General features: G+C 31.1%; 2 protein-coding genes across 2 annotated transcripts; both read right to left on the bottom strand.

Moving 5' to 3' along the window:
- Window positions 1–1,016: 1,016 nt before the first annotated feature.
- LOC114179486 (protein HAIKU1-like) lies at window positions 1,017–2,995 on the bottom strand. Its single transcript, XM_028065841.1, has 2 exons — window positions 2,761–2,995; window positions 1,017–2,687 (listed from the first exon to the last, which is right to left on the bottom strand). Exon 2 carries the CDS (start codon window positions 2,620–2,622, stop codon window positions 1,711–1,713), a length of 912 nt encoding a protein of 303 aa, XP_027921642.1. The 5' UTR covers window positions 2,623–2,687; window positions 2,761–2,995; the 3' UTR covers window positions 1,017–1,710.
- A 10,686-nt stretch (window positions 2,996–13,681) lies between these two features.
- On the bottom strand, window positions 13,682–16,087 carry LOC114178057 (transcription factor MYC2-like). The gene has a single exon (XM_028063739.1). It carries the CDS (start codon window positions 15,881–15,883, stop codon window positions 13,928–13,930), a length of 1,956 nt encoding a protein of 651 aa, XP_027919540.1. The 5' UTR covers window positions 15,884–16,087; the 3' UTR covers window positions 13,682–13,927.
- Between the last annotated feature and the right edge of the window lie 5,327 nt (window positions 16,088–21,414).

Below are 21,414 nucleotides of genomic sequence, written 5' to 3'. Positions count from 1 at the left end.
TTTCATATTTTCTCTCACTTTCTCTTCTATCACTTGTCTTCTTCTTCTCTTTACCTTTTCACATTTTGTTGCTTTTCTCTAAATTCGTGCAATCTTCGTCTTGCATAATTTTTCATGCATTATGCTACGGAAGCTTGAATATCTTCGATAATTTATTCACTATAGTTCCATGACTGATTAAACATTAAGTACGGTCCATTTGAATTCGTGCTTTAATTGGTAAAATTCAAATCTTATAATTGAACTATATTCAGGAAACATCTTTAATTAAACTTAATTCAATCAAAACTCGCCAAATTATTCATTGTAAGAAATTTGCTTTGATTGATCAATGCTTAATTAGTCAGTTTAGAATCAATTAAAGATTGATAGTTGAGTGGATAATTGGTCTATTCCAATTTAATTTAATTGCTTACCTCTCTTTTTTTCTTTTTTTTCATATTAATTTTATTTTTATTATGTTCTAATAATTCGAAGCAAATTCCCCACGCTTCTGTTTGACAATTCTAAAGGCTGACTACACAAAAATGTGTCCCCCTATGCTCACTCTTAAGTCGTTCCCATGTCAGATCTTCATCAAAGTTTGAACTTTATTCCCTTCTAGAGTTGAGAGTCATTTGAGAATTAAACTCACCTTAATTAAGTGGATGTAATCTAATTTGTTTTAAACTCTGTTTTTGTTTAATATCCAACATATTTGTGAGACAAACATAAAGACATTTGAAAATTTGGATTATGGATCCCTCTGATCACAACTAAGCCAGACTCACCTCAGGGGTGTCGTGATCTTCATCAATAATTCCACCTTCTTCACAGAATGACAGAATCCATGTAATGTTTTTCCATGTAACTTCATCCATCACTTCATTTTCCACTTCAATTCTCATTGGCCAAGCTCATTTACCTTCCCCTCAAACTAAACTTTATGGTCACAAAATGCAGAATAAAGCAAGGTGTAAATACAAGAACTGAATCTTTTCACATCGATCACTACCAAGATTATCAGAATCAAAATCTCAAAACTATTTGAATGCCAAACCTTTATTTTCAATGTATTACAGAACATCTTTCAGCTTAGAAAAACACTTGCAAATGGCCTAAAGAACACATGTGTAACGTAAGAATAATCAATTTACTCAAGATGACTGAGTAGTAATTTTTCGCCAGCAAACGAAATCTTCCAGAACAGCCATTAACAACAGTACTTAACATAAGAAATGAAGAATAAATGCTGAAGAAGCACTTGGAAACAAGTATAAGATGAGTACTTAAAGATATGTTGCACAGTATAGATAACATGAAATTTTAACATGCAATCCGTTATATTACAAAAGAACATGACCTAACCTACACAACAAATATTGTCTGTAAACCTACTTCCTTTCATGTTACACCCCAATCTTCCATCTTACAGCTCCTGTCCAACCATCCAATTGTGTTCCTGATCTTCAATAGAATGCCTAATGTTTAAAACTTGTAAAAGTAAAAGGATTGCAGCCATTACGGTCATCAGCAAAAGAAGAAAAAAAAAAAAAAACAAAGGGAAAGGAAAGCAGCCAAAAACTACACCTTACAATCTAACGACTTGCCTGCACTTTACATGCCAAAGAAAAAAGATTTATTTTTTTGAGAATAAAGATCAGTTCAGTTAGCGAGAGCAGCATCTCCAATGAAAAAAGAGGGTAAAAATGAGAAGGGTATTTATTGATCTCACCACCTTGGACTTGTGATGGGGAAAAAGCCTGAAGGAGACAAAGGAAACATCCCGGGAGAAAGAGGAGGTTGCTGCCCGGGGCCAAAACTCCCTGACTGCCCGAAGGGCGAGAAAGGAAAATTGGGAGTAAAAGGAGATGGAAACTGAATGCCAGGAGACAGTAATGGAGGATAAGCAGATTGAGGAGACAGGAAATTCACGTAACCATTTGGTGAAGGTAAGGGAAACTGTGATGTTGGAGAAGGTAAAATAGGAGGTCCATTTGTTTGTGGGGAAGGAACACCAGACACGTGAGGATGAGGAGGAGGAGGAAGAGGGTTCATTCCATTGACAGGAACAACAACAGTAGCATTTAACCTCGGAGAATGGAGCATAGGATTATTTGGAAGCAAAGCAGAAGAAGGTCGGAGAGGTTGAAGTTGGGCTCCCTTTGAACCAGGATCTGTTATTGAATGTTCAAGGTATCTGACGTATGCAGAGATCGGAGATTCAGCTGTATTGGGTTGTGGAAAAGGGTTGGGTGATGGTTGTCTAAACTGAGCAGGCCTTGGTGCCAAGTTGTTGTTACTGTAAGAAGCAGGCAATGGAGGCCTCACATAAGGTAAAGGGGGAGGCCTAATCTTCTGCAACCTCATGCTTTGAGGTTTTGGGGAATTGCTCTGAGGAGGTTTTGATGAAGGATCCTGAGAGGGTGACCCGGTAAGCTGCTGAACAATATCTCTGAACTCGTTCTTGCTTATGTTGTAAACGTGAGGCTGAGGTTGTTGTTGTTGCTGTCTAACCCCATTAACGTTGTTGTTGTTGTTGTTGCTGCCATAATTGGGCTGGTGTAAAGGACTCTTTCTAATGTTTTTTCCCGTTTTGTTCACTCCCAAACTATCATTATGCCTGGTTTTTGAGTTATCCATTTCGCTATAGATAAACACAGACTCAAGTTCAGAAACTCTTGCGAGGACAACCTGGAACTTGAGAGCTATAAACAGAAACACCAATCAGATAATCAACCTCAAAGTCAAACTGAACCCCAGAGAGAACAGAGAACGTACCCTTTCGGGAAGATTCACACAACCAAAGAGGATCCTCTCACGGATCGGAAGAAGAGGGATTTCAGAGCGATGGAGAAAAGAAAAGCGTCGAAAAAGATCGGAACTTGTCGTGAGGGTGTAATAGTAATGATGAGACTTTGAAGAATGGGAAGCCTGTAAGAAATACGAAGACAGAGAAAGACAGAAAATGTTATTTTATTTGATAGGAGTTTCGTGATGAGTCAGCAGTAGAATATGGAATTGACATTGAATGGTTTTTTCGGTCATGAACAAAAAAACGATTAGGGAACCAGATTAATGTGAAAATATGTCATTAACGTGGATTAATTAAGAATTAAAGCGATAATGACCATTTCCCTGTTTCACAAGTGCAAAAATTCAACACAGAGTGTTATTGATGTGTTAATTAGTAGTAGTGAGATGAGAAGTCTTAGATTCCATTGGATATGTTGGTCACGTTTACATGCATTGGTATGAAGTCAAGTTATCACAGTGGATTAATATGTGTATAGAATATGGACATAGAATAATAATTAAGATAAAAAAGAATGCAGATTGAGTTAACAAAATGTTATAGGAATGAATAATAGTCAATGTCTCTTTTAAGACGTTATATAACGTGCGCTACTATTCTAGAATTTATGTTTTGATGTAATTGGGAATAAACTTGTTTTTTTTAGTATTGTGTCAATTTAATATTTGCATTTAGATGGTATAAGTAATACTTAATTTTTTGGTCCGAGGAATATCTACGTTCTGTATCTCTCTTTATATTCATTTTTATTTTAAATTCTAACATTTCCATCACTTAGTTTCTATTTTAAGTTTTAAAGATATTTTTAATTTATTATAATTAAAATATTTCTTTTAATATTATATTATAGTTGGTCATACCTTTCATCTATCATCCGAGTCATTATTTCATTCCTTCTCTAAACATTTTTGTTGAATTTTTAGTTCTTTATAATTTTCTGTTTAATATAATTATAAATCTTTCATATTCATTTCATTATTATTTTATACTCAATTTTAACATTATAAATTATTTATATTAACATTAAATTGATAATATCTTATTTATTTTGTTATAATTTTTAATTTTTTATACAAAAGTTATTAAATTTATATTTGGGATATAACAAAACAAACAAAACAAGACGATTGCAAGAATGATGAAAGTAAAAATAATAATAAAGATATTAGTTCTATCTCATCTTGAAGTAAAATATTTATTATCATTCGCATTAGACCTTCATACATAATGGATATAAAATTTTGATATCATCTCATCCCATAAAATATACCGGTATTCTTGGTCACTATCCCTATTCTATATCAAATATAATTTAAATAATTTTTTTATAAAAACTTCAAATTACATTAAAAACATAATATTACAACTATTTAATATTAAAATGGACACACATTTTCTTTTATTTAATATCAAATATCAAGAATTATAATCATATAAATATGAAATAAGAATAATAAATAATAATTAAAAAATTTATCAAATAATTATATAAAAGAGTAAAAATTATTAACTATGTATTTTGAAAATAAGTTTGAAAATAAAAAAAATTAAAGTTTTGTCTAATAAATTAAAAGTATTGTATAACTTAAAATAGATACAAAACTAAAAGAGATTATTGAAATGAGTATATAGAGGAGAAATATATGCTCATTGTTATCTTTATATCTAATTTATAAAATTAATTATTATTTATAGTCATACATATATCCGATCGATGTTCATAATACATTATACTATGAAGATAATTCAGTTGATATAAATAATTTATTTGACCATAGTATATTGATACTTAATTTTGTATATCATAATTGTGTTGAGGTGATCGGAAAAAAATGATTGCTTAAAAGAAAGGGAAAAAATAGTATTTAAATCCTATAAAAGTGAAGTTTATAATTAATTAGTTAAAGGTGAGGTTTGAAAATGAAAACAGTAACGTGTGAATGGGGAAGTAGGGTAGGCAAGAAAGACTGGGTCAGACCGCGGAATCAACGCTGGCTTTGGCGTTCGGTTCAATTTTGACTATCAGTAGTGGGTTCATTCAGGGAGATAAATTCTTTTATCCTAACAAATATATATTTCTCAATATTTCAAATAAATACTAAATCAATTTTAAACCTTAAAATATAATCCATTATCCAAAATTTTAAATTGTACATTTAACTGTTAAACTACACAGTACTTTTTTGCTGGTCAAAAGTACAGTTAACCTTTTTAAATAAAGCATCTCATTTAAACTTTTTTAAATGAAAATAAAAATCACGTCGACAGATTAAAACATCACATTAAAAGGATTCCTTTGCATCAATAATATAATAGCCTAAGAATTAATAGATAAATATAAAACATAAAAAATGTGTATATAATAGTTATAGAATTGTTATCATTTTAAATTTATTACAATTATAGCACATGACTATAGAAGAATCTAATGCCAGCGTAAGTGAAACGTCCGTTTAAGAGTGAAGTTTCGTCCAAACACGGCGCAATTAGCAGCCTGAGCTGAACTTTAGACAAAGTCCAATTTTGGTTGGTAATTTTGACTTTGGATGATTCATCTTATCACAAATCTTTATTTTAGTTATAAAATGATTGTAAATTATTGTTTAATTTTGTTTTCTGATGATGCTGATGTGATTGCTGTTAGAAATTTTGTAATACATTCATTTATTGTTCCAATTATAAAACCAATTACATCACTTAATGTTATGGCATGCTAGAATATACTCCAGAGTTCTGTTTTTACAAGTTTCTTGCACGTTCTCTTTCCTTCTTCATAAGTTTTCTATAAAAAAGAATTGCAAATTTCTAAACCGTGTTTTGTGACAAGTGTGACAGAACCAAAAGGAAATAGAAGATGATGTTTGCATAAGTTTCTCTCTCCAATGCCACAATGACACAAACTGAGATATATTATTACTACAGATTCACTTTTTTTATCAAAATAAATATTTTATCACACCCAATCAAAAAACTTGACTCCCAATTATCTGAAGTCAAATTTAGAAATGTGATAAAATATTTCTTTGGGTGTACAAATAATTTTAAGAAAAAATAAATAAATATTTTTTAGAAATCATAAATTTGCAAGATAGAATTTAAAAAAAAAATTATATGTAATTTAAATCTATACTTTGGTTTAGTTTAAGAAATACCACACATTATTATTATTATTATTATTATTTAGAAATGCATTCATGGATGGTATTGCAATTTATCAAAATTTGGGCTCCCAATTATGATAGATCACAGATACATCAATGTATAATTCTAGCCTTACTTCCTGCACCCCGCAATTTCTTTACACACCCCTCATATTTTTTAAATTACTATTTTATCTTCTGGGAAAGCAACTCCCGGATTACATATTTCGAAATCTTTCTGAAACAAACTTTTCGAAATTTCTGAAATAATATTAATGAAACAAAGTTTTCGAAATAAAATTTTCAAAAGTATGATTTTCGGAATAGAATTTTCAGAATGTATGGAATATGTTATTGCAAAAACTTTCCTAAATAAAACTCATAAACTGCTTTCTGATATGCGTTTTTTTGGAATATCTGTAAGTGAAATTTGTTTTGGAAAATGCTTTCGAAAATACATAAAATATGTCACACAAAAAACTTTCTGAAACGATTTTTCTTCTAGATTTTCTCTTTTCATCCTTTGCAACGTCCTCTCTCTATCTTCTTCTTTTGCCGCAACGGTGTGGCAGTGATGATGGTGTGAACTGTGACAGTGGTAATGTGGTGTGATAAAGGGTATTTAAATCTTTTTCTAATGTTGTGAAAGTAGTTAATAATTTTGAGATGCGTTTAACAATAGCTATACTTATATTAAGAAAGAAAAATTGATCAAATGGATCCAAGCCCAGGAAATCCACAGTCTTGCGGTTTATGCAAGCCCAAATCCAAAAATTAAAACTTGTTAACTTACTAATCCGGCATCTAATTACCTATCAAAACACTAATATATCTAGCTTAATCTCGGCTCTCTTTTTAAATAAAGGATTAATTAAATTTTTACTCTCATTTAATTGTTTAATTTAAGGTTTTTATAATAATCAATTTAATTAATGGTTTAATTACTCGGATGGTACCCACTTTGATAGAGGTGTGTCAATTTGGTACCCGCACTTGGCTCATCGTTAATAATTTTTTTTTTCTAAAAAATACCTAATTGAGACACTTTTCAAAAATTAGAACGCAATTGATACTTTTTAAAAATGAAATCTTATTCTCATATTTATTTAAATTACTAAAATATCCATAATTTATTAATAATCTAAAATATCCATAACTTGTTAAAATATGTGACATTGAAAATATATTATATTCAAGAAACTAAAATATTCAAGTTCATTTATAGTATCATTTCAAACTTTTCTACTTTTGTTCTATGTGTAAGTGATTGAATGCAAGTGAAATTCTTGATCGTTTGCAAAATTCATAAATGTTTTTTACCATTATGAAATTTTAGTTTTGTATATTTTTTTTATATTTATATAATTCTTTGAATTCTTTTTAGCTTTTATTGATATCCTAATTTGATATTTATGTAATTAAAATATGTTTCGTAATACTTTATATCCGAAATAAAAGAATATATGTTCTATTAATATTGAACATTTTGAAAATATTGTTGTTTCTTCTGTAATTTTATTTCTTTATAAAAATTATTTAATTGATAATTGGAATAATAAAAATATGATTACAAGTAGACATGTCAAAGTGAGTCAATCTGGCTCACACGGGTTGGTTCACTATGAGCGAGGTTGAAAATGAGTGAACCCAACCCAGATCACTTTATGGTAAGCCAGAAATTTTGCAACCTGGTTCGATCCACCACGGGTTGGTGGGTTAAGTGGGTTGACTCACCAACCCACATAAAAAAATTATTTATGTATTTATTTTTAAGTATTTGAATATTTAAATAATTTTTTAAGTAACCCATGACATGGAAATCAGATGAAAATTTAGAACCAATGTCTTCATCATGCTCACCACCAATATATGATGAATTGTTTTCAAAAAAGCATCCACATAGTCCAAAAAAACATGACTAGTATTACACATTTTCTGTCCTGCTATTCAACAAAATATAAATAATAAAAAAACTACACATTTTTTGTTGTCATGCTAATTTAGAAAAAATTGCTTATAAGACAGTTGCTTGAGTAATTTATTATAAAGATTATAGTCAAAAAGTAAAGTATCAACGTATATAACTTGACAATCAAATTAATTAAACATTCAAACTATTCAAATATTAGCATTTAAAAATATAAAATTGTGAACCTATATAATTAGGTAGTAAATAATTATTAAAAAAAGATGTAAAAAAATATTGGTGGATTAAGTAGGTTGGGTTCAATTCAACCTACTTTTGAATAAATTAAATTTTTCTCAACTCAACTCGGCTCAAACTCATCATGAGCAAACCCGGCTCGAACTCATCATGAACCAAAGTGACCCAAGAGTTGAAACTCATTTTAAGATCTCTAATTACAAGTATGACTGGACCGATATACTTGTTATTTGTCAATTTTGGATGAGAAACAAATTATATACCCGCTAATTTAAAAATAAGAAAAATAAATAATTTTTTATTGCAAGATAAAAATGGGATAATAAAATGGGCATCCACTCTACCTCATTAGCATCTCTACTCCTGTTAAAAGAAACTCGAAAATCTTACTACAACAGATCAGTACTATTGATCTTAAATGTAATTCAAATCATTCACGTGGTAAAATTTAATGCTATATGTTGAATTAGACAATCCAACATATCTCATAGATGATTAAGAGAAAAGTACTAAAATCTTGAAAGTTGACAAATGCATAGTCTACTGTTTTAAATATTACTAGATATATAAAATGTTAGTTAAACCCATTAAAAATTTAGTTAAGACATCACTGGTTTAGATTGATTGTGTTGGTCACATTATATTCCACATGTTCAGGTAAATTTTGTTAAGTTTTTATTATAATAATTATTGATATATTTTATTTTCAATACAATAAAAAATTACAACTTTAGTAAAATAAATTAATTTCAATAATTTTGTTTAATTTGTTCAAAGAAAATGTCGTGTAATAAAAAAATTACATTAATATACAATATTTTTAAGAGAGTATTTGCTATTTTTCTACCATACATCCTGCTTACATTTTCTTTTTTAGTTTTTACCCTGTATCTCTTTTAATCGGTGGATGTGTGTGCATGATCGATTATTTTTTATTGTCTCAGGTCACAGTTGAACTTTCGCGAGTTCGAAAGTTCTTTGGGAGTTCTTAGAATTTGAGTCTATTTTTGGAGGTGAAGGAAGCTAGGTTTTCACAAATTGCATGATGATGTTTTTGCCAAATTTGTTGTTTGTGTGTTGAATCTGTGTTATGGGTACTGTTGTTATGATGTATAATGTGTGTTTTGATCCAAGAGTTGTTGATTTTATTCCTTAGGGGAGAAATCCCTAATTTTTGCATGTCTTGATGTTTTATGTGTTATGAAAATTTGGGAATTTTGTTGAGTGCATGTTAATTGAGATGCATTTGCATTATTTAGAGGTTGTAACTAGTTTGGGATTGTTCTAACTTGGTATAATTGAGTTTGATTGTTCTAGTATGTTTGGTAATGGCAAAACTGCAGATTTTCAGCTTCTACATCACTTGTTTAGTGCATAGCCCATTTTGGCTTTTTTGTATTTCTGGTCCTTTTGACCATCAATTTGTAAAATAGGGTATGTTGATTTTTTTTTTTTGCAAAACAGGGTCAAGTCGTCATGGGAAGGGCGACATTAAAGGTGAAGTTGTCTTCCCCCTAGCGGGTTTCATTTTTTTTTGAAAAAGCAATGTCATCTGGGTGGAAGTCGATTTCACTTTTAGTTTTTTTTTTTTTGTAACGTTGCAGTTTTATTTTTATTTTTTATTAATGCCAACGGCTTTGTCATAAAATCTTCAATGAAGTCGTATTTAATGCAAGCGACTTCAATTAACTGAAATCGGTGCATGTCAGTTGGCAATTAAATGAAACTGTCAGGTAGCCTAACGACATCAGTTGGTTTCAATTAATTGAAACCGTCAGGTGGCCTAGCTACATCAATTGAGTGTTTCGCCTTCCCTAAATCACTGACGCATTTATTTTAATCAGTTAAAATATATTAATCTATTTTTTTATTTTTATTCCAATTTATTATTATTTTTTACCATTTATTGTTCCAAAAAAAATTAAAACAAAAACAAAAACCTAAAAGTGAAGTCGTCAACCATGAAAACGACTTCACTATGGACATCACCAGAAACCAGACTTGTCTCTGACAACATCATTTTTTCAAAAAAAAAAATGAAACTGGCTGGGGGGAGGACGACTTCACCTTTAATGTCGTCCTCCCCATGACGACTTGACCATGTTTTGCAAAAAAAAAAAAAAAAACGAGGGACCCTTTTTTACAAATTTGAATTACAATGGACCCCCGATTACAGAAAAGCCTAACTTTTTTCTATAGGTATCAAATTTGGTTCATTCGTTTTGCATTAAGTTTGATTCAATTATGTTTAGTTTGAATGTAAGAACATAATTTTTGGAGCTTTTACAAGTTGAAGTTTTATTTTTAAAACCCCCAACCAATTTGTATATGTGTTGAAGTTATTGTGTAATATACTTGGTGATTATTAAAATGTATGAGTGATATGAACTTTTGGAATATAATTATGTATGAAGCTGTGAATTACTCAGGTTCCTAATATGATTTAATTTATGATTAATTGAATATTATTTTTTATATTAGCTTACTCTTTCTTGTGTGACTGTGTTTACTGTGATGTTGTTTTTCTTTTACAATGACCCCTAATATTTGGTGTTAGTATATGAGAATTTAGGTGTTGACTCCCCTGACAATGGTGATGACAATGTAATTGTTTAGATTATAGTTAACTTTTTGGTACTTATTATCCTTTAAAAAACTATATAGTTATCACTTTTTTAGCCTATGTTCTTGGACTAAATTTAAATTTATTTTTGTTACGGTGCCAGTTATATGGATGACCGTAAATAAAATTATTTATATACTTTATGTATGCTTTTTGGACATTAATCATTATCAGGTAATTTTAGGCTATTATTTTTGGGATACTACAAATAAAATTAAAATTATTATACTAATTCTATAACTTTTTATCTTATTATACTAAAATCAAAATTTGTAATATTTATTGTACTGAATTAACTGTTTATCATTTTTTTCTATAAGAATTACAAGAGGAGGAAAATAAATGAAATGAAATTATTCATCCGTTAAAACTAACTTATATGTAAAAGTTATTTTGTAAAGATTTTTTTTTTTAATTTATATTTGGTTGAACACTAAGTAACATCGTTTAATTTCCATCTCCGTTTTTCACTTGAAATTTCACGTCTATATTTTGAAAACAAAAATATATTTAACCTTAAAATAAAATATTAAGTTTCTTTCTTAAATAACAAGTAGGACAATTTTGATGCTTAAGTTAATAAAAAAAATATAAAATTAACTAAGCATAAACAAAATACAAATTCTAGACCTTGTAAAGATAAAAAAAAATATATATCTATAACCTTCCCATCATAGATAACATAATTAATTATAATAAATAAGATATTATTTCACTAAAATATTTTTCTCGATTATGAATTTTTTTTATTTGAAATCTCTGAATTGATGTATTATTATAGTCGATATATTTTTTTTTGTTATATTTTAATTAATCAAAAATATAACCAGCTTATTTGTTCTGTAAGAGGTCGATCAGTGAAGACAGGTAGTATAGTGCTTAGGCCTTTCTTTGAAGATTTTATCTTCAGCCTTGTGTGATGAAGGTATGGCGTAATTAATTTTATCTTATTTAATTTTCAAAGTTAATTTAGTAGTATAAGTTTAGATTCATATGTATCAATGAATGCAACTTTGAAGTCATTAGATATATAATAATTCGTGAAATTGATTAACGTAAGGTTATTTAAAAACACAATGAAATATTAGAAATGTGATTTTAAGTAAATATTTATATCGATAGTCTAGATATTACTAATGAGCCTAAATTAATATTGTGGTAAAATCATTTCAAGTAGAGATTTATCTTATGTGTCATATCATTCTTCGACTAACAAGGTGCATGTGTCCATAATTGTTTAACTAATTATGCCACTAAAATAATCAAGTACATAAGTTGTCACTTGGTATGATGTACTTAAGTTCACTCCAAAAATTTCTTCAACAATTTATATATATATATATATATATATATATATATATATATATATATATATATATATATATATATATATATATATATATATATATATATATATATATATATAATAATTTTTATTTGAAATGAAGTGTACAAACATCTATCAAAACACAAAGTTATAACATTAAATATACACGTTTATATTATTTTGGATCATTTAAGATCTCATTAAAAACGACTAAAGTGATGTTAGATAAATATTAATATGTGTGAGAATTTAATTGAGTCCAAAATTAATTGAGGTTAAAGAAAATTTAAGTCATTTTGCAGCAGATCAAATATATTGTTCATCATTAACTTAATCATAATATAGTAACCCAGCATAATTTCCTTATTTAAAATTAATTAGCCAAAATCAGTTTAGTTCAAAATTAATTTTAGGAAGAAATGTGTTTTTAATACACTATTCTTAGACAAACATAGGTTTGGTTTTTTATTTTTGAAATTAATAAATTAGTTTCAAACTTTTAAAAAAATTTAATTAGGACATTATTGAGGTAAAAAAAAACGGTCGGTAGATATTAGATTTAAATGTAAATAATGACTAATTTATATGTTTTCAAATGATGAAAAAATGATTGAATTTGGAAATTCAAATAGTAAAAGTGATTCAACAACTTGATATCAATTTAAAAACGCTCACAGGATAGATGGCAAAAGTTGTTGGAGCTCAAAACCAGCTCGGGGTCCCGTGTTCCTTTTCCAATACAGCTTAAAAGAGAAAGCAGATCGCTTTTAGTTCCTTTTCTAACGGTGGACATGTTTGCCACAGTTATTCATGTTGGTACATTTGAAGTGATTCTTATTGCACAACACGCACATGCCAAGACCCTAGTACATACCCCTCTTTGGAACAGAGGAGAATTCAACATCTCTCTTTTACCTTAAATTTCTCCATGCATGTCCACCGTATTTTCAGTGTTAAAGTCGGTAGGTTAAAAAGGTCAAAACTTTATTATTATGCGATAGCAGGATCTGCCTTTAGCTGCTGCGAAAATTAAACCAGAGGTTTGTTCGTGTGAATGAGTAAAAAACTTGGCCAAAAACAATGAAGTCAAACACTTCAACGTGACAAGAAAGCAGACATTCAAACAACGTTTTTAACAACACCAAAATGGTAAAAAAAACATTGCTCTTGAATTTGTTCATGGTTCAACAGTAGAGATATTAATAAAATAAGAATAATTATTGGTATTAAATAATAACTAAACAGTGTGTCAACCACCAAAAAGGAGGTATGAGGGCCAAGAATTTGGTAAAGGTGCGCATTTTTCACATGGCTGAAAATGGGCCACACCTAATTCACCAGGTACATACATGATTCCGTTGCAAGCAAGGACAGAAGATAAAATGCTGCACTGTTTCCCAGCACGTTTCCAATGTCGTTTTGCGTTGGCTCCATTTCACCACACAAAAATCAAACTCTTCCCATCATAGATCAGACAACCAATACAGATCTAGAAGAACTCAATCACAACATTCACACTTCAAAACGCCCATTCTGTAGCAGCAGATATGCCACCAGTACCACAAATATACTAAACAAACTATACACACCAACAAATAATAACATGATCTCACAGAACTTGCAAGGCATCACGGATTTAGGAAAAATACCCATAAATTTAACAAGTTCGGTTCACATTTATGATAATTCATAAACATATATACAATCTAAATAAACAGATAATATTAACACAAAAATAGTTCACCTCTACTTCATCAGAGCTCCGTTTCCCTTCCCAAATCCAATTACCTCAAGAATTTAATTTAGTCTAAGCTACCCAAAAAAAAGAACAGTATTTTACATGGACAGCTACAGCTACAGCCAGAAATGGTAGTGCAGACTATAGTGCATGGCCAATTTTGGAGGATAGCGCCGACAGGAGCTGTTCCTGCGTGTAAAACCGGTTTCCCATGTTGACGGTGGCCTGTTGGATCATCAAATCATTGACCACGGAGACGCTGGCGTGATGCACGTCCAGGTCGAGGTCCTTCAACGCTGCCATCAACCTTGCTGCAGGGTGGTTCTTCTTGCTGCATTGGATTCTTATCATAGCGTCCCACCCTATGATCTTCACCTCTACCTCCAAATCAATCAGCTTGGTCGTCGTTTCCTTCGCTTCTTTGTTAGATGGAGATGGTCCACGCGGGGGAGAAGGAGGAGAAGGGTTTTTAGTTGACAGCTCAAGCTCCTTCTTCACCGAATCCAATTGCTTCTCCAATTCCCCTTTCTCCGATTCAAGCTCACTCAGCTTTGACTTCAGCTCGTTTATGTAGGATATGGCATCGCCCAAGAGCGACGCCTTGTCCATCTTCGACACGTTGGGAACCACCGCACGAAGCGCATAGAACCTTTGATTCAGCTTTTCCCTCCTCTGCCTCTCCGCTTCCACGTGATTCAGCGGCTCCTCTCTGCCGTTCGCCGGCTTTCGACCCCTCTTCCGGGGCCTTTTCTCCGGTTCCACCACCCTGCTGTCCGCCTCTTTCACCACGGAAGCCTCCAGATCCGAGTTTTCGGAATCACCGCCCCCGGCACCACCACCACCACCAGCACCCGATTTTACATTCGAAGCCGGAAGAATGACGCCGGAGGTGAAGGACAGCATTCCATCGTCAATGCTGCTGCGAGAAACAGGAGACCTTCGCTTCTTGTTGGTCTCCTCAGCTGCAACAGCGGGGAAGTAACTCCCATTGTAAGAGCTCTTCTTGCTCTCTCCGAAGCTCAGAATTTCACCGGATTCGGGTTTTAAGGAGTTGGAGAAGTTCAATTCCCTCGGGAAGAAACCCTGGTTCTTGGGATTTGGGACGTGAGCTGCTGCGACGGCTGCGGCACTAGGGGTTTCTGTTAGAGTGCTGGAACCAGGGGTTTCGAACGGCATCGTTTTCGCTGTTGCATTTGCTGAAGCGGGTGCAACGGCGTTAGAGGTGTCCTTGATTTCGATAGAGGAAGAAGGGTTGAGCCAGAGTGAGGAAGGGTCGTTTTCGCCCTGATCGGTGGCAACGCAATTCAACGGCCAGGAACCCGCGTCGGGGTTGCTGAAGTTGAACAAATCCCGCACTTTGTTCATGAGATCAGGGTTCTGGAAAATCACCTCCGTAGACGCCAGCTCAACGACGCCGTTTGCGGACGGTATGCAGACCAGAGTCTGAAGCCCAAAGACCTGCCCCTGGCGGGCCCGCTCGCACGCCGATTCGGATAACCGGTCGCCCCCCGCGACCCAAACGGGGCTGGAATTAAAAAAAGCCTGGCCCGGTAGGCCGCTGCCGTTGACAAAGGACTGAGTCATGGACACTAGAAAGAACCACTCGGTGTCAGATACCTCTTCGTCGACGTCATCAGCGGAAGCGGAAGGGCCGGAAATCAAGGAATTGAGCTCGCGGAGAACCTTCTTACGGTGGTCCTGCTCCGCGGACGACGTCTCCTTGGGGGCTTTTCCTTTTCCTTTGTCCTCCTCCCCCTTGTAGTATCCGTCGCCCCAACCGAGAAGGGAAGCGCCGGAGGAGTAGTCATAAGAAGATTGCCAGAAAATGGCGTAGGTCCAGCTCTCTCTGGCACCTTCGATCAGAGTTTGCAGCCGTTGCTGTAAGGTCTCCTGGTTAAGCAGGGACTGAGACTGGGACGGCGGAGGTGGCGGCGGGGCTCTGGCGGCGTCGGCTCCCGGAGTGGTGGTAGAGGCAGCGGATTGAGGCGTGGGCAGCCAGAGGGATGAGAAGTCGGAGGAGCTCATGAAGGCCTCCATGACGGAAGAGTTATCGTCGGTCCAGAGATTCATCGTCGGCGGCGAGCGGTACTCTGTCATTCCATTCACGGGTTGTTTGGGTGTGAGAGTGAAGTGTATTTTTAGTGTGTCTAGGAGTGGTATGTGTGAGAAAGATAAGGGTAATGAATTGGTTGGATTTGGATTTGATATTTATGTAGTGTGCATTTGGGTTTCATTTTAGGTTTGGGGGAAGGAAGCGCATGTGCAATTGAGCGATAAAATAGATTGCTACACTCTTTTAACAAACTCTTCTACTCAAGCTGAAGTACAGGAGTAATCACCTTATGTCATGTTAACTTTCCTTTCTCATACTGTTTCTCGCGTGGAGACTGCAATTTTATTTGTTGCATAAAAATAGTAACTCCTCCACTACATGCAACAGTAGAGTAGTATTCATAGCCTTTCTAGTTCAATTTCCCAAATATTTATTTCTATTTTCTAATTAAATAAATAAGTTTATATCTGAAGTTTACGTGTTTCATATTATTGATTTGGTGAATAATTTTTTTAACTTTAATGATCGGTGCCTAAATTTTTTATTTAAAATTAATAATCACAACTTCACAATTTTTTACTATAAATGTTGTTGAAAATATTAAAATTATTTTTCTATAATGATCAAGAACTTAACATTTTTTTATTTATTTGATTATGAAAATGTGCTAGTTTGGTTTGTTTGAATTTTTCAAGCTGTACGCTCAAAGATTTTTCACATTTAAGTAGATTTATTTAATTAATTATATTTAGGAAAAAAATAATTTAATTGAATTTATTTTTTATGACGTATTCTAATTTCGTGTTTTCGTTGCATATTGGTTTTCATTTATTCGATAAAATAATTTTCAGGTATAAATTTATGAAAATATAAAATATATATATAGATGGAAAATGAAAACCTGTTTGGATTGATTCATCAAAGTCTATTAAAAGAATGTTTGACAATACACACTATATATTACTAATATAAATAAATTAATATATTTTCATTATAGCTTCATCAATTGTTTGATGTATATATAGTATTGTGTAAACTTATTCAGAACCATCTTCATATATATTTAAAAATGATAGATGTTTTAAACAAGTTAAAATGAAATTTTGCTTTATTTTTTACTAATGTGAAAAGGCTTTATTTGACTCGAAAAAACTATAAATTTACTGTATAAAACCATTCCTTGTAAAATGGGGAAAATAAGATTCATGGTCATTATTCTCATGCTGTTTGCGGTGTAAGAAATGTACAGCCATTAGAAGATTTTAAAATATCCATGAAAAGGCAGAAACAGATGACTTTACACAAAGAGAGGTGGTAAAATCATAGCTCAGTTAATACTACTGTAGTATTAATTAATTGCAGCCACGTCATCTTCTATAAACATTTTTTAATTTAATAATTTATATTAATTATAATTTAACTTATAATAAAATATCTACTAAAATTTATCAAATAAATATTTAATTAAACCGTATTTTAAATTATTCCATTATAATATAAAGCACAGATACATACTTATTACTCGATGATACTAATTACTAGACCAATTTTTAAAGAGAAAATACTATATGCAATTATAAATATAAAGTAGATTTTAGATTGTGATCAATTAGCATATCTCATAAATTTGGCAATTTTTAAATAGTCATCTTAAAATTTTGATTAACAATAATCCTATGTAATTAATTATATAATTTATTAGACCAATATTATATTAGTATTAAACTCTTATTTTTAAACTATTATGCTGACCATAAATACGTAAATGTGTTTGAATCAATTCTTCAATTCAAAAGTAATAATTAATTATTTTTTATTTAATATAATTTTTTATCCTTTAATTGATTTTTTAAGAAGATTTATTTTGGTAAGAATGTTAAGTATTGATTTCAAGATATAACTCATATATGTAACATAAATCATTAACCTAACCTGCATTTATGGGTAAAATCACGATCTTATATATAATAAATACTTAAAAGATTCCGTATTTATAAGTTCGCCCCTATTGCAAATGCCTGAAAATTTCCTATTAAACATTAAATAGTATACTGTATAAGTACTTCTCTTTGGTTTTAGATTGTAATATATAATGAATAATTACTTGATCAAAATGTAGATCCAAATTAATTTAGTTGTCACAGCCAAAACATTTATATAGTCTTATTAAAACATTCAGTTTCTTTTTTTTCATAGGAATTCATATATACATCATCAAATAAAATCAAATAAAACAAGTGTAAGTTGTATTCTATAAACTATATATTGCACTTTTTCTCTTCTATGCTCCTCGTATATTTCTTTTTGGTTTAACTTTTTTTAACTGTAAATTCATTTGTTATCGTATAAAAATATTCTTATGAGAGTCACATAACAACATAAATCGTATATAGGTAAGTTAGTAACAAAATGATAAGAAAATTTAATAATAAAACATATTTCAAATTCACAAACAAATGTATAGGAGTGACAAAACGGATCAGTTCGACCTATTTTGATCTGGTCCATCAATGGTCCGCTAAAAACAAGTTGGTTCAATCCATCAAACAGAAACGGGTCAATAATGATAACTTATCTCGTAAAGGATGAACTCAATTTTTCTTAATTAAAAAAAATTAATTTGTTTTTTAATTTTTAATTTTTAAAATTTATATATATATATATATATATATATATATATATATATATATATATATATAAATGAATATTAAAAGAGTATTTAATCATATAAAATATTTTCTAAACTTTTAATTGATTATTTAATGTTTTTAATTAGATAAGTTAAAATAATCATTACATTTATATATGTTAAATTATTTTATTATAACTAATAATTGAAATTTAATTTGTAAGTGTTAATGATTTAAATTATAATAATATTATATATTTACACATTTAAAAAATATAATATAAAAAAATTAATCTTTTTAATTATTTCTATTTTAATTTTTAAAAACAAAAAATGGGGCAATGGGTTGAGCCGGATCAGCCTGTATTTTGGCCCGTCATATTGACGAATTGAAAGGATCGGGTCAAAATGAGCTGACAGGTTGAAATCTTTAACTTGACCCGTTCTTTTAACACGAGTTGACAAGCTAGCCCGTCGGGTCCAACCCGTTTTGTCACCCCTACATATATTTATTCATACAAACTAACTCAAATGTTTACATCTCTCACATCAAAATTTATAGATATTTTTTGTCACATTCCACACACAATCACATCATCTTTTTTGGAAGTCATATATCAACTAGAGACAAAGCCAATTTATTATATAAGTGGGTGTAAATTTCACCTTACAAATCAATTTTGTGAAGTTGAGTTAGGCTTAAAGCTCACTTCTTAACATGGTATCAAAGCCATGAGATAGAACATATCCTTTTGACTTTTTTTTTAATCAATTGTTCCACTCGCTATCAGGTCTATTTGATCAACATTAATATCGAGTCTCAGGCTGGAGAAGTATATGCCCCGATGTGAGGGGAGTGTGTTGGAAGTCCCACTTCAATTAAAGTTAACACAATTTTATAATATATAAGTGTGTATGCAAACCTCACCTTACAAATTAATTTTGTGAGGGTTGAATTAGGATTAAAATCCACTTCTTGACAATCTCCTGTCAGAAATATACAGTCATCTCATCCACGTGCATTTATGAAAACATCCAAATGCATTGAATTTAGATACAAAATTTTTTTCACTTATTACACTAACATCTTCTTTAACACCAAACAAAAGATAAAGAAATTGAACATTACCCACACTTTTGACAAGATAAATTTCTTTGACTTACAATATCATACTCTATTTAAAACCGCAATTTAAGTCATACAAACTTCCAATGACTCTTTCCACTTGATGATACTTTTTTATGTGAGTTCGGTTATAAATAAAGTCAAATAGTCCCTTTATAATCATCCTCAAATTCAATACATTGTAGTACACAACACATAATGGTATTTTCTTGGTAAACATGTCTACATTATCATCAACCATAAATCATATTCATTTGTTTTTCACAATTCATCATTCATACACCATAATTCATTAATTAAAATTACATAAATTGATTTCAACATAATATATATATATATATATATATATATATATATATATATATATATATAAACCCTAATATCACCATTCAAAATGGAAAATCGAAACTTTCATTTATTCGTCCAAATAATTCAAGAGTAAGATAAAAAAAATCTAGAATTAAGTCAAAGTGTAAATTACTTTGAAATAACCCTTATCTAAAACAAGCTCAAATACAAAACAAGTTCTTTGCCAAAACAAACACTATGCTTTTCACCGTTGTGCATCCATATCAACATCTAATCTCGTATATCGACAACACTTATACGATCATAATAGTCAAAAGTACACATGCTAGGGTGGACTAACAAAAACATCATAAACAATAATAGACATCAATAATGATATAAAAGTTCACCTAAACCTTTCATATCTCCTGTGTCTCACAACATCATTCAATTTTATTGGTTGTCTCACATAACCATTCACAAAGTTTATTGTTTCACATAACAATTCAAAACATATAATCACAATTAATAATACACAACATTACAAACCAAGTTTCCACAATAACTCTCACACGCAGCTTACCAAGAACCACTCACCAACCACCCATCTTGCTTCTCATAAGTCGTACAGATAAGGTCCACTTCTGCTGCTCCCCAAGACTCTTAGCGGTGAAGTACACAAGTGCCATTTTTCAACACTCTCCTCGAGAGCTTCCCTAACGACATGCACAAATATCACATCCCATCACTCTCCTCGAGAGATTTCCCGATGAAGTACACAGGTGCCACCTCACATCACTCTTCTTGTCTTCTTGATTGCTTCCCTGACGATGTACACAGGTATCACCTCCCATCACTCTCCTCAAAAGCTTCCCCGTTAAAGTACACAAATTTCACTTCCCATCACTTTCCTTTAGGTATTCCTTGACAAAGTACACATGTCACTTTCCATCATTTTCCTTGAAAGTTTTTCCGACGAAGTATATATATGATGACACTTCTCATCACTATTCTTAAGAGTTTCCATACCACTTCTCACTGCTCTCCCAGAGAGTCACTCCTAATTTTAAACAAACATATATTTACATGTCATTACAATTATACTAAATACCATCAATCGAGATCTAAATTTTCCTTCACAAAAATAACTCTTAAAATTAGTTTTCATCGATCGAAAACCCAATTGCTCATACTACAAACTCCAACCAGCTAAACTATCACATTTTTTTATATAATGACTTTTAATAATTTAAATATAAAAAGTCAATCCTTTAATTTATTTTAACAATTTAAATATTTTTTCTGATTTACCAATTTAAATATTTTTTTAGTCTTATATCGGGTATCTCCAAATTTTTTTTAAGATTTTTCAATATTCATATTTTTATTTTCAATATCGCGTTTAGGAAAATTATGTATAAAATATAAATAGTTGTACATATTTTCATTTTCAATAACGCGTTTAGAGAAATTATGTGTAAAATATAAATACTTGAAAACAATAACAGCTTGATTAAATAATAACTCTATTT

Source organism: Vigna unguiculata, chromosome 3, assembly GCF_004118075.2.
Source record: "Vigna unguiculata cultivar IT97K-499-35 chromosome 3, ASM411807v1, whole genome shotgun sequence".
In the NCBI taxonomy this organism is placed as follows: domain Eukaryota; kingdom Viridiplantae; phylum Streptophyta; class Magnoliopsida; order Fabales; family Fabaceae; genus Vigna; species Vigna unguiculata.
The sequence above is the reverse complement of the archived record's forward strand: the minus strand, read 5'-3'. Positions and strand labels throughout refer to the sequence as shown.

What these genes read in the sequence shown, in the direction of transcription:
- LOC114179486 (XM_028065841.1), bottom strand. Translation starts at nt 2,622, where the DNA reads ATGGATAACTCAAAAACCAGGCATAATGATAGTTTGGGAGTGAACAAA.
- LOC114178057 (XM_028063739.1), bottom strand. Translation starts at nt 15,883, where the DNA reads ATGACAGAGTACCGCTCGCCGCCGACGATGAATCTCTGGACCGACGAT.